Below are 13,587 nucleotides of genomic sequence, written 5' to 3' on the forward strand. Positions count from 1 at the left end.
GGCATAAATCAGAGATTGCCCTAAAGACTTGGATAATGAAGAATCCAGTAAAGGATGACCAAAATGGAAATAAAGATAAAGAAACTGAACTATGAGCAGAAACAAGAAAGGAGTATTAAAAACTGACAATAAGAGCTTCTTTAAACACGTAAAAAGAAAGAGGGATCAAAAGAGAACATAGGTCCCTTAGAAAATAATCCAGGAAGTCAGTCATTGTAAACAAGGAAATGGCAGAGAAGTTAAGCAAATATTTTGCATCTGTCTTTTCAGTGAAAGGCACTTTGAACATCCCACTAACACCAATGAATACAAGGTATTAAATACCATTTCCATTCCTTGAGAAGTACTGTTATAAGAACTAATGGGACTAAAGACGAAATGGGACTGATAGCTTGCATGCCAGGATCCTAAACTAGATATTGACAGAGATAATGGATGCATTGGTTGTAATTTTCCAAAACTGCTTGGATTCTTTTGGGTAGCACGGTAGCTCAGTGGTGAGTACTGTTGCCTCACAGCGCCAAGAACCAAGGTTTGATTCCACCCTTGGGTGATTGCCTGTTTGGAGTTTGCGCATTCTCCCTGTGCTTGTGTGGATTTCCTCTGAGTGTTCTGGTTTCCTTTCACAGTCCAAAACTATGCAAGTTAGGTTTTCTGGCCATGCAAAATTGCTCATTGTGTCCAGGGATGTGCTGGCTGGGTGGATTAGTCATGGGAAATGCAGGATTACGGGGATGTGATTGATTTGGGTGCAACATTTTTCGGAGTATCAGTGTGAACTCGATGGGCCAATGACTTGTTTTCACACTGTAGGGATTCTATGATTCTGGAAAACAACCAGTCTGATGCTTTAATTCAAGAAGCGACAAAGGTAAAAACACTGTGGGCTTTTTTTTGGGTACATAGCACGATAGGCTGATTATCCAAATATCTATACTTGAAAAATATAGGAATCAATTACTAAGGAAGGAATTGAAAACATTTGGGAAGTCAGAATCCAATAAAGCAGAATGAGCATAGCTTCATAAAAGAGAAACCTTGTATGACTAATATCTTAGAGCTTTTCAATGCAGCCTCAACCTTAGTGAATAGACTTGAACCAGTACATACTTTGCATTGGGACTTCGAGAATACATTTGGTAATGTTACCTCACAAACCGTTAAGTCCTAAGCCAAGAACCCACAATGGCAGTACAGAATATTGATGGGGGTAGAGAATAGCTGATAATTAGGAGAGAGTGAGTGGGCGACCAAAAGTTCTTTTTCAGATTGTTGACCTGTGACAAATGAGACTTCACAGGGGTCTGTTCAGGGACCACACCTGTTACAATATATGTTAATAACTTGGAGCAGGAAACAAACGTACTGTCACCAAGTTTACAAATGGCACAAAGATGGATGCATGGGTAGGTGACGAGACAAATGCAAATAGTTTACAGAGAGTTAATGACAGGTTATGCAATTGTATGAAAAGTTGGCAAATGGAGTATGGTATGGGCAATGAAGCTGTTTATTTTGGAAGGGAGGACTAAAGAACAAAGTGTTAATTAAGTTGAGAAAAACTGCAGAAAGCTGCAACACAAAGCTGATCCATGTGCATGTAACACAGGGAACTAGCACACAGGTGCAGCCCATAAACAGGAAGGCCAGTGCAATGTCAGACCTTGTTTCAAGGAGATGGAGTGTAAAAGTAGGGAAGTCTTACTGTAATTGTACAAGCAGCGGGTGAGATCACATCTGTAGTCCTGTGAACAGTTTCAGTTCCCTTATTTGAGAACATATATTATTTAATTGAACACAGTTCTGAGAAGGCTCACTCGGTATGCAGGATTGAATTATGACCAGAGGTTGACCAGGTTGGGTCTCAACTCACTGGAGATTAGATTAGAGTTTAGAGAAACGATCTCATTGAAAGGATTTGTTTGGGTAAATACTGAGAGGATGTTTCTCCTTATGGGAAAGTCTGGGACCAGGGGGCATAGTCTCAGAGCTAAGAGGGTGCCAATTTAAGACTGAGATGAAGAGGAATTTGTTGTCTGAAAGGTTTGTGGGTATTTGGAACTCTTTTCTACAGAGAGGTGTGTGGAGGGAGGGGGGGTGATAAAGGTTGGGGGGAGCATGGTGAACATGTTGCTATATTTGAAACAGATAGATTTTGAATCAGTAGGTGAATCAAGGATTATCGTGGAAAGGGCAGGAAAATAGACATGTGGAGTGGCAGATTAGCCATTATCCAGGTGAATGGAGGAGCAGGGTCAAGGGGCAAAATGACCTGAACCTGTTCCTATATCTTGTGGTCTTATGGTCAAATTCCTTGATACAAGTTTACTTGTGAATTAATAATATTCAGAACTTTGAGGAAAGGTAAACTATCCATTAGGTATTAGAAATGATTTGACTTTAAAGCCCATCATTCCGATAGGCAGACAGGCAAAAGATTGTATATCAAAAACGCTTGATGGACCTTTGATCATATCGAACATTGTGTTTTATTTCATCTTAATCTTGTTTTATAGATTGACCATGATTGAGTAACAGCCTTTTATCACAGACGTCAATATACAAAGCACACAATAGATTGTTTATGGCAAAAAATATCCTCTGCACCACACTCCGTTTCAGAGATGGCAGATTCCATTGAACATTTCAGACATTTAAAGCCTTTCCACTTGTGAATGAAGGAACTCTCCTTGATTTTCTTCCTTTGGCTTTGTGATTGTTGTTAATGAATGGCTATGTGGTTGCTAGGTAACAGAACGAAAAGCCTGACAGTTGCTGGAAGTAGATTGGAATTTCATATCCATAGCAACCCGAGAACCCAGTATTCAGTCTTTGGACGCAGCCTTCTCAGAACATCAGTGCAAGTCCGGCAATGTAAAATAAGTTCTTTGACCTTTCAGTTCTGAACCAATCACATCAGAGTGAGTGAGGCATATTAAATAAACAATTGTTTTCAATAAATCCTCTTGCCTGATTTTTTTAAACTCCTGGTGTGTCATTTACAATAATTCACATCCATAATTTCTGGTCAACTAAGTGCAATTGTTTCTATCACTTTCAAAGGTCAGCCAGTCGCTTTATTGCCTTCTGTGTTGGAGGGCAATGAAACATTCGTCAGAATTCACTTCATGCTAATCTAAAATCTACATTTTCGAAAGGAGACAGCGTATTCTTATTAGTAAAGGAAGTGCCTCAATTCACACTGGCAATATCCATGAATTCAACCCTTATACCACGTTTAATAATAATAACGTTTTTGCCTTGACTTCGCCCCCCCCCACCCCCTTGTTAGCGACTCCTCCTGAAGCAAGACATTTAATATTTAATTACAGTGAACTACTGAGACTCCCTGAAATAAATCCAGTTCCTGGTCTGCATGGTTTGTTCTTAAAATGGACTGCAACAGAAATTTCCCAGTGGTGGATAATATGAGCTCCATGGCCTTTTCCACAGGTTAGACTTGCACATTTCCTCAAAGTCTTAGATTTGGAAAGCCAGCGAGTTGCCTCAGCTCACAGTTAAACGCTTAGTGACAACTAAGGACTATTTCAGCTTGTTTTGGTTTAGTTTATCATCGATTGGTGTGGAAATGTAAGGGCTGCTTTTTTTTTGTTGGTCCTGGAATGTGATTTTGTACAACCTGACGACTGAACAGACAACACGCTCACAGCACAGACAGTTCTAAAAGAAAGATATGGTGTCAGAGACTGCTCCTACACAAACCAAGTTTTGGAACAAAGGGGTGGTATTTGAATTTCGTCCCAATCTGCTGTGCAGATTTACCAAGTGTCTCAAGTCGTCGATTGTGTCTCAGCAGCGCTTTGTGTCGTTCCCTGAGTTTAACTCCATCATCTACTGATTTTCTGACTCGGCAATCTCTTCGTGCACTATCTCTGTGCCCTTTGATGCTTTTAATATCGAGAAATCTATTCAAGCCAGTTTTGAATTTGCTTAATCGATCTCTGGTGAAAAGAATTCTAAATATTCACCACTCTCTGAATGAAGAAATTTCTCTGTCCTAAATATTCTGAGACGGTGTGCCTTGGTTCTCCATGCAGTCCCCAAACCAGACCATGGAACACATGAAACCTCTGTCTACCATCTCTAGCCCAGTAAGCATTTTGAATGTTTCAGTGGGATCATCTCTCAATTCTTCCAAACTCGAGGGAATACATTTGCAGTCTTCGCAATCATTTCTCAGAAGACAATCCCTACAGCACACAATGAGTTTGGAGATACCATTCACCTTCCTCATGGCTTACTGGACCTGCAAGTTCACTTTCACTGACTTATGAACAAGGACACTCGAGTCACTTCATCGCTAAACTCTCACTATTTATGAAATACTCTTGATTTCTGTTTTCCTCTCAACTTGAAACATTACTCGTTTTTCCATATTTGTCATGTTCTTGCCACTACATGGTTTGAAAATGTCCAAATTTTAAAAGCCTTTGGAAGCAGATAGTTGACATTCTTTCACCAGATAACATAGATTCTTAATAAAATAACCTGGGTAAGGTACTCAATGGGGAGCAACATTATGAAAATTTTAATCTGCGATGAGACTTGTTAAATTGCAAAAAAAAGGCCAGTTTCGCTTTCACCACAAGAGGGCAATACAGCATTACTATCGTGACAACGAAGTGCCTGCTAGACAATGATCTCAGACGATCATTTTCTCCACTATAAAGCTGTGATGGGAAGAAACATTTAGTGAATTCTGTAATTTACTGAACTGAACCAAATCCACATAGTCAGTTTTCTTATCAATTTCACTTTGAGCTTTGAGATGCTGAATGTCGGAGATCTAAAACAAAGAAACCTTCCGAAATTCAGGATACTGGAAGAGACCATTCTGCCTATTTGTTAACTCTTTGAAGAAACCCTTGGATTGAAAAGTCTGACTCTCTTGCACTATGTCCCAAAATATTGTACAATTAAAAATCTACAGACAACCAGTTGCAAATCCGAAGGAACAGATGAACAGTGTAAGACCTTTTTAAAATATTTGCCAGAAAACATTTTGTTGAAAGCTCTTTCAAGACAAAATACCTCAGGAATATTCAAAAGGTCATTATCTCTAACAAGGGTTCTGTAACTTCAGTTGCCGTGACATAGAGATTTCCAATTGTTTTCTTTGACATCAAGTCATTTTCATGACCACAGCATGGTACATAGTTAGAAATAAATCCCTTCTGCGATCATGAACAAGCTAATGCACACTTTAATCCTGCCCAGCATGGGACAATCACTTCCCACATTGTCATTGAGTCAAAGAACTGGATATCCATGCCTAAACCACCATGGGAGCACTTTTACATTTGTTTCAAGAAAAAACACTCATCATCATCTTCTCAAGTGTAATGGGAATAAATTCTGACCCACATCCTGAGGGAACGAGTAAAAGTCGAAGTCTTGAGAGTGACACTGGTTGTGAGAATTACGCTGCTGAATTACATGTGTCTGGTGTCACTATGAGAGAACAGCAGGATTTAGGATGTGAGCTCTGTGTCACTGGAGAGACTGAAAAATGATGCACCAGTAAGAAACTGAGGAGGACATCAGCAAGATCCACAGTGAAGGATGGTAGAATCAACCTTGGTACATGGTTTTGGAGTTCTGACCTACACTCGTTCATATGTCACCTGAATTAGGAGCATTAATGTAGCATTGCTGCAGTATTCTACACCATGGGCAGTCATATCCTTTCACAGTTACTGTTCCTACACAGATCAATTGGAATCCCACCTATTCAGAGTTTATCTCTTATGGCACAATGTGTAAAAGTGAAAAAAAGCAAGCCCAAGTGCAAGTCTTTTGCTGGAGCTATTCTATAGTGTACCTTGTAAAGGGACAGAGTAACACAAAGAATTGTGGTCCAGTGTTATCATTCACAGGAAAACAAATTGGTAAGAGTTTCCAATGCACATTAGCAGGAGATTTTTGTAGAGTAAAGCCAAGCTGTTAGGTCTATGGCATTAGCTGAATTAAGCTACAGGAATTAAATTCAGTCTGTTGTCCTCATTGGATTCAGGATACTTTCTGTAAAGTTCTTTCAGGCATGATGGAAGTTCACTTCTACCTACCAGTCTGTGACATGCATCTCTCTGAATGTTCTGACAATGCCATAACATTGATGTATTTTTAATTTCTATGATAGAAAAGCGACCATTGGTTGTCTTTGCTTATGATTGAAAATCTTCAAATCTCCTGAATTCCCTTTATCTACTGACTGCCCTCCACCCATCTCTCCAAATGCCATCCTTGAAAACCTCTCACTATTGCAAAACTTGGGTAGCTCCATCCAACATTTTCTTTGAGGCGTATGCCAGCCATATTTCTGATGCCCCCATACTCACCAAGCCTAGACTACTTCGATTTGTTATTTTACAATAAAGGTGTTAGATTATGACAAACAATTGTTTCAGGTCCCCAGACAGTATAGGTTTGTGAGATCTTTCATTGATCAGAGATGCTGATACCAGGTATTGGGATATCAGTTCCATCTGTTTTCTCAGTTTCTAGCAAGAGACTAGATTAATTGAGGGCTTTCGACTTTCAATTTTCCATTATCTGGACAATTTAGAATATAAAGAAAGCTCAGGTAGAATTACATCATGTTACACATATCCCTTACCTCCGATTCCTGTTAATCTGCACGTTTCACTTATCTGCTTCTCTCACATCCTCCTTATTTCACAGTCCTCTTGTATCCCATTCAACAGAGTTTCAAATGTTTCACATCCTGCTGACCTCCAATTCCCCCATTGCTCACATCCCTCTTATCATATATCCCACTTTTCTTGCATTCCTCTTATCTCACATTCCATTTAATTCTCATTCCCCGGTGTCTCAGATTCCTCTGGTCTCCACATTATTTCATGTTACACAATGCATGAATCTCATGTTCCCTAAATCTCACATTCTCCACATCCCACATCCTGTGTACCTCCTCGACCACATGCCATGTGATCATTAAACTGGTCCTGTATTTATCTGATGAAGCAGCTTCAGAAGTTCAATATTGGTTACCATGGGAAAGCAAAAGGGTTATAAATTTGATGGTTGTATTTTATCAGTTTGCAGTGTTAGAACTTTGTATTCTGGATTGCAATGATCTAGTTACCCCATTTACCTACAGCAATGAACTTAAGCAGCTGTTGGAAGAAGCTCTTTGTGTTTTCTTATGACCCAACAGACCAGTTTGTGTAATTTGAAGATCATTTTAGAAAGGAGAGACATAAGATTTATGCAGTGCTGTGTAAAGGGTCCTGAGGGAACAGGCATATTACATTTGTTTGATGGTCAGGGGAAAAGCAGGACACACCTACAGCTTGGGGATTGAGAGTTTTACAATTTTACCACTTTAGGATGCTGAGTGGGAGCAGTGTTAGGGACTGGGCAGCTGGCACTATTTTCTAGACAAGTTTCCCAACACTGCTGGATGAAAATTTTTCAAGGGAATTGTTGAGGGGAGAATATGTGAGGACTGACATGATATGACCATAGGACATAGGAACAGAAGTATGCCATTCAGCCCAATGAGTCTCAGCAACCCAATTTCCTGCTTCCAGTTTGATGTGGGTTCCCAGTTCCTAACTTTGATGGACTGCCAGGCTGAAGTGTATTATAATCCATTGAGCAGATGGTGACCTTCTAGTATCTGAATTTGACTGTCATCTGTTTAGAAAAGTTCGCTCACGTGGGGCTATGGATTGGCACAAAGCTGACAGACTATTTAGTAGGGATCTGGTCTGCAGGAGAGAGTGGAGGACTCAGAGCCAGCCTTTGAGATGCTACGTGAAGAGCCATTGGAGTTCAAGTCCAGCGACAAATGCGTTGCCTTGATATTATCATCGATATCATCCTCATTTTGGTTGATGACTGTGGATACGGTGGTCTCCATCCTGCTGACCTTGTACATGCTGCCCTGGGTCTGGAAGTACTTGGTTGATTTCATCTCCAGCCCCTCGTAATCTTTGTTTTTCACAAATGGACACCAGCGGAAAACATGTCGGAATCCAGCTCGGAACCTGGAAGGGAAGGCAGCAGCAGAATCTTATCAATAGCTACTTCACAAACATAATGGGTAGGGTTTTCCTTCAATCTGAGGGGTCACACCAAACGCTTTCATTACCCTGCCTCAAGGAATGTCCAGTTGGCTCATACACAGCAACTAAACCTCTGTCAACCTTGTCATAGGGCAAATAGGATGAAGAAAACCAGAATGGACTCCACACATTACGTACCTCATGCAGAGGATATTAGGCTATGACTGGAAGCCACTCAAGTGGGAGATAAGGTGGCCAACACTCCAGGGCAATGCAAATGGAAGCACAGTAGTGACTTTTAAAAACAAATTTAATCCTTTTTGGCTTTCCTCCACATCCCCACCATCACATGCAATGTTCTTAAGGTGGTTGGACTTCATGGTCAGGGAGTTGGGCCTGTGATTGTGTTAATACCCAGTGTAAGTGAAATGCTGCCATGCTGAAAACTGCCCTGGGTTAAATAGACACCTGTCAGAAATCAGTCAGCACTTGTGAAACCCAGAGGCATAATAGGAGTGGTTGTAAATCCTCAGTACTAAAATCTACACATGAAGAACAGTTAATTTGGTGGTATCATGGGAAGCTTCTAACATCCATTAAATTATAATTGAGTGCAATTCAACCAAAGTTGTTGTAAGAGGTCATGGTACTGAATGAAAGCTTGTATGTATCTGACACCTTTAAAGTAGCAAAAATATCCCAAGGCACTGAGTACTATCAAACAAAATTAGCATCAACTCACATCAAGAGGTATTACAGTTGGCCAAAATCATTTTTAACAAGGAAGTTTTAAGGAGCATCTCAAGGAAGGAAAGAGAAATGAAGAGATTTTACTCAGAAATATCACAGGTTAATATATTAGCAATTATGGATGCAGCTACCAAGGGAGTAATGATTAAAACTGGGAGCTTAAGGTCCAAATCTAAGAAGCACAGATATCTTGAAGCATTGTGGGGCTAGAAGAGATTACGAAGGTAAGAAGGGCCAGGGTTATCGAAGGATTTAAAAACAAGGATGAGAATTTTAATATCAATTTCTTGACTTACAAGAATGCACACCAGGCAAAATAGGCCTGAGGAGGACCTGATGCAATTTGAACATAGGCAGCAAAGTCTTTTGCGGCATCAGGTTTCCCAAGGGCACATTGGCAAGGTGTGCATTCAAATAGCCAAGTATAGAGCTAATAAAGACACAAAAAATATTTTAAAAAATTTAAAAAGACAGCAACTGAGCCAACGCATGACTGGAGTTAAGTGGTGGAAATAGGCATTGCTCTATTTAATGTGGAGGATAGTTCGAAACCCATCTTATGCTAAAGGTTACAAAGAGGTTGGCTCAGCTGATTTTACCCACTTTACCTGTTACAGACCCTGAGGATGTTTTAACATGCTGCTCATGACATTATTTTGATGGGCATGGGGAAAGAATTTCCTATCTCCTGTTAGCACTTACCGCTCATTGAGACAGCAGTAGATGATCGGGTTATACATTGTGGAGCTCATCGCAAGCCAAATGATGGCCAGGTACACTTGCTGGATGTACCTCTTCTGGTAAATTTCTGGATGGAAGAGGTAGAGCAAGAAGTAAATGTGATAGGGAAGCCAGCACACAGCGAATGTGGTCACCACGATGATCATCATCTTCACCACCTATAGCCAGGGATAAAGAATAGTTTATAGAATATGCAATTCTCCACAATAGCCATCCATCCCACAGTGTATCCAAAGTTCATTCCTTCCTTCAGCAATTGGTTGCAGACAGTCCCTCGGATTTTTCTGTGCAAGACAGAAATGGTTGAGCAAAGTATTTTCAGAGGGAAAAGAAGTGAAAAGGAAGATGAATGAATGGCTCTCAGTTCCAACTGTGACTTTGGAATGAAGTCTGCTAATAAGAGTGATGCTGTTTCTGTCTGGTGGACTGACCCCTACATTGTAGAGGCTGAGTGCCAACTCTGACACACCTCCTCCTATTTATCCACTGGACCATGATCCCACCATGGAACATCACACCATTGAGTCCAGTGCAGTCACGAGCCTCAGTTCATTGAGTGACAAACCTCCCCTCCTCCCCACTGCCTCCAAACTCATAGTCTCCCAAACCCCCATAGCTTGTTTCTACATCTTTACCAAAACCAACAAAAATGACCACCCAGGCAGACCCATTGTTTCTGCCTGCTCCTGCCCCACAGAACCCATCTCATCCTACCTCAACTCAATTTTTTCTCGTCTTGCCCAGTCACTTCCCACTTACATCCACAATTCCTCTGATGTTTTTCTTCAGTTTCACAATTTCCAGTTTGCAGATTCCAGCCAACTCATCTTTGTCATGGATGTGCAATCCTTTTACGTAACTACCCCTATCAGGGTGGTCTCAGGATTCTCTGCTTCTTCCTGAACTGTCCCCATTCCTTCAGGTCAGAGGAGTGGCCATAGGTACCCACATGGGCCCCAGTTATGGCTGTCTCTATGTCAGCTATGTGAAATATTCCTTGCTCCAGTCCAATGCAGGCCCCCACCCACAACTCTTTCTCTGGTACATTGATAATATTTGCGTCTCTCTCTCTTTCATATGGAATTGGAATGGTTTATCAATTTCATTTCCAGTTTCCACCCCACTCTCACCTTCACCTGGTCCATCTCTATCCCTTCCTCAACATCTCTGTTTCCATTTCTGGGGATAAGCTAGCCACCAATATCCACTACAAACTAGCTGACTCCCATAGTTATCTTGACTATACATCCTCACACTCTGCTTCCTGTAACAATTCTATTCCAGTCTCCCAGCTGCTCTGTCTCCATCACATTTGTTCTGATGATGCCAACTTCGGTGTCCACTTTCTTCCTCAACCGAGGATTCCTTAGCACCATAGTTGACAGGGCCCTCAGCCGGGTCCGACCCATCCCTGTGGCAGTGGATTCCACAGGTCCACCACTCTCTCTGGCTGAAGAAATATCTCCTCATTTCCATTTTAAATTTACCCTCTCTAATTTTAAGGCTGTGCCCACGAGTCCCAGTATCCCCACCTGACAGAAACAATTTCCCAGAGTCCACCCTTTCTAAACCATGCATTATCTTGTAAGTTTCTATTAGATTTCCCCTCAACCTTCTGAACTCTAATGAATACAATCCCAGGATTCTCAGCTGTTCATTGTATACTAGGCTTACCATTCCAGGGATCATCCTTGTGAATCTCCGCTGGACATGCTCCAGTACCAGTATGTCCTTCATGAGGTACGGGGTCCAAACTGGACACAGTATTCTAAATGGGGCCTAACCAGAGCTTTATAAAGTCTCAGTAGCACATCACTGTTTTTACATTCCACTCTTCTTGAAATAAACAACAACATTACATTTGCTTTCTTAACCATGGACTCAACTTGCAAGTCAACCTTTACAAACTCCTGTACTAACACTCCCAGATCCCTTTGTACTTTGGTTTTATGAATCTTCCCAGCATTTATAAAATAGTCCATGCTTGTGTTTTGTTTCCCAAAGTGCAAGACCTCGCATTTGCTCACATTGAATTTCCACAGTCTCAGGCTTGCTGCAGTGCTCCAGTGAAACTCAGCACAAGCTGGAAGTACAGCACCTCATTTTTCTGCTTGGGATCTCTGCAAACTTCCTGACTCAATACTGAGTTCAATAGGGCTTGAGGCCCCTTCTCCCTCAACCTGACCTAACCTCAACCCCAACACACTTGGCCTTGTTATCATATAGTCCACTATTACACACAACCATTTTTAGCCATGAATAACACCCATTGGTAGATGTTCATTCTCCTTAGCTGACCATTACCTGCTCCTTTGTCTGTCCAGCTGTTCTTCTCTCTCACTGTGTTTTATCCTCACCAATCACTTACTCCTTACCTTCTTCCTTTATCCTATCTTTTGCATTAAAAAACATCTCTTTCCAAGCTACCATCAGTTCTAAGGAAACGTAAATGGAGTCAAAACATTAGCTAATTTCTCTCCATAGATGTGGCCAGACCTGCTGAGCTTTTCCAGCAATTTCTTTGTTTGTTCCTGTTTCACCTCTAGTGCTTTCCCTTGCCATCGTATTTCTTCTTATTTTCCAACCAGCCTGTTCAAAGATATTCAGAGAATGTGGACTGCAATGGATCAAGAAGGTGGCTTCTACCACCTTCTCATGGGCAACTCGGGACAGGCAATAAATGCTGGCCAGCCGCGATGCCCATGTCCCATGAGTGAATAAATAAAACATTACACATCTCTGGAGTCATGCAATGTGAAGCCAAGCCTCCTCGTCCAGAGTTGGGGCACTACCACTGCAAGGCACCATATTTTTTCTTGTAGTATGCTATACTTGATTGCTTTCAAGTCTTCCACACTTCTCTTGTAAGTATCCTCAACTTCTAAAGGGATTGGCATTGATAAATATTGATAAATAGGTTTGTGGAGCTCTCAGGGAGGTTGATGTGATGGACTCACTGGCTCCCAAAACTCCAATTCTCTGCCGAACTGGAGCAGCCTAACCTATAGGCCCAGAGAAGACAACATCAGGCTAGACCCAGAGTGAGGCATTGTTTCAAAGGCCCGTTGCAAGTTACATCGAACCAAAGAGAAGGAGGTGAAAGGAATAAGAAATAGGAAACAGACTCAACAATAATAATCAGGTTAGAATTGGATAAAAACTTCTGGAGAAAACATTCCAGGCCAAGATGAATGAAGCAAGTAGAACAGTTTGTTCAAACAGTTTGTAGATGAGTAAAGGGTTGAGTGGCCATTTCTGATATAATGAAACAAGAAGGTATGAGTGCCTCAAAATTTGTGAAATTACTAGTTGAGCAAGGGCCCCTTCCTTAAGATCTTAAGATTCTATGAAAGAATTTTGTTGGTGCATGCAAAGATTAGGAACTATGTCTGGTACAAATGTTTTTAAATTTAAGCAGGGAATTGCAGCATAGCTTACAGCAAAAAAAAAGCTGCTGATTACCTTCGTCTTATTTTCACTTTGATCTTGCATGCAAACAGCGTCACTGCCCACATTGTTTCCAATATGGTAGAAATCTGATACGGAGGAAAACGTAGCATCAGTTTTGACAGACAGCAGTCTTGGTGCTCACTCACCTTTCTTTTAGCATTCATCTGCTCCCTGTATCTGTCCGAGGAATCTCCTGGAATCTCACTTGCCCACAATGTCCTACCAACAATGGTATAAGCATAGCCCATCACCATCAGAGGCAGGAAGTAGACAAGGGCTGTTACACAGACATGATACCTGTCAGAGATATTCAGCATTAGTTAGTCAAGACAACTGTCCAACACTTCAGATTCCTTACAGACTGTTAGGAACTGAGGTAACTAAGTTAACAGAAAAAACAAATTAAAAACAGCTGCTGGATGCCTTGAAAGGCAGAAAACAGGTCACAAACGAATTAGGTTGATAACATAATTCTTACAACTGAAAATACATAAACATCGCAACATGATTCACAAACAGAACCAAGAGCAAGAAATCTCACCTTTTTGTGTTGAATTGTCAGTTCTCAGAATTTATCCGATTTTGGATTTTTACA

General features: G+C 41.0%; 1 protein-coding gene across 1 annotated transcript in view; it reads right to left on the bottom strand.

Moving 5' to 3' along the window:
• Positions 1-2,488: 2,488 nt before the first annotated feature.
• Positions 2,489-13,587, bottom strand: part of LOC122543139 (substance-P receptor-like) — a 44,035-nt gene continuing 32,936 nt past the window's right edge. Inside the window, exons 3-5 of the mRNA XM_043681485.1 lie at positions 13,139-13,289; positions 9,504-9,700; positions 2,489-8,033 (exon numbers count right to left, since the gene is read on the bottom strand). Coding sequence (XP_043537420.1) covers positions 7,739-8,033; positions 9,504-9,700; positions 13,139-13,289 — 643 coding nt within the window. The 3' untranslated portion in view covers positions 2,489-7,738. The remainder of the gene's footprint in view (positions 8,034-9,503; positions 9,701-13,138; positions 13,290-13,587) is intronic.

This window comes from Chiloscyllium plagiosum, chromosome 42, assembly GCF_004010195.1.
Source record: "Chiloscyllium plagiosum isolate BGI_BamShark_2017 chromosome 42, ASM401019v2, whole genome shotgun sequence".
NCBI lineage: Eukaryota > Metazoa > Chordata > Chondrichthyes > Orectolobiformes > Hemiscylliidae > Chiloscyllium > Chiloscyllium plagiosum.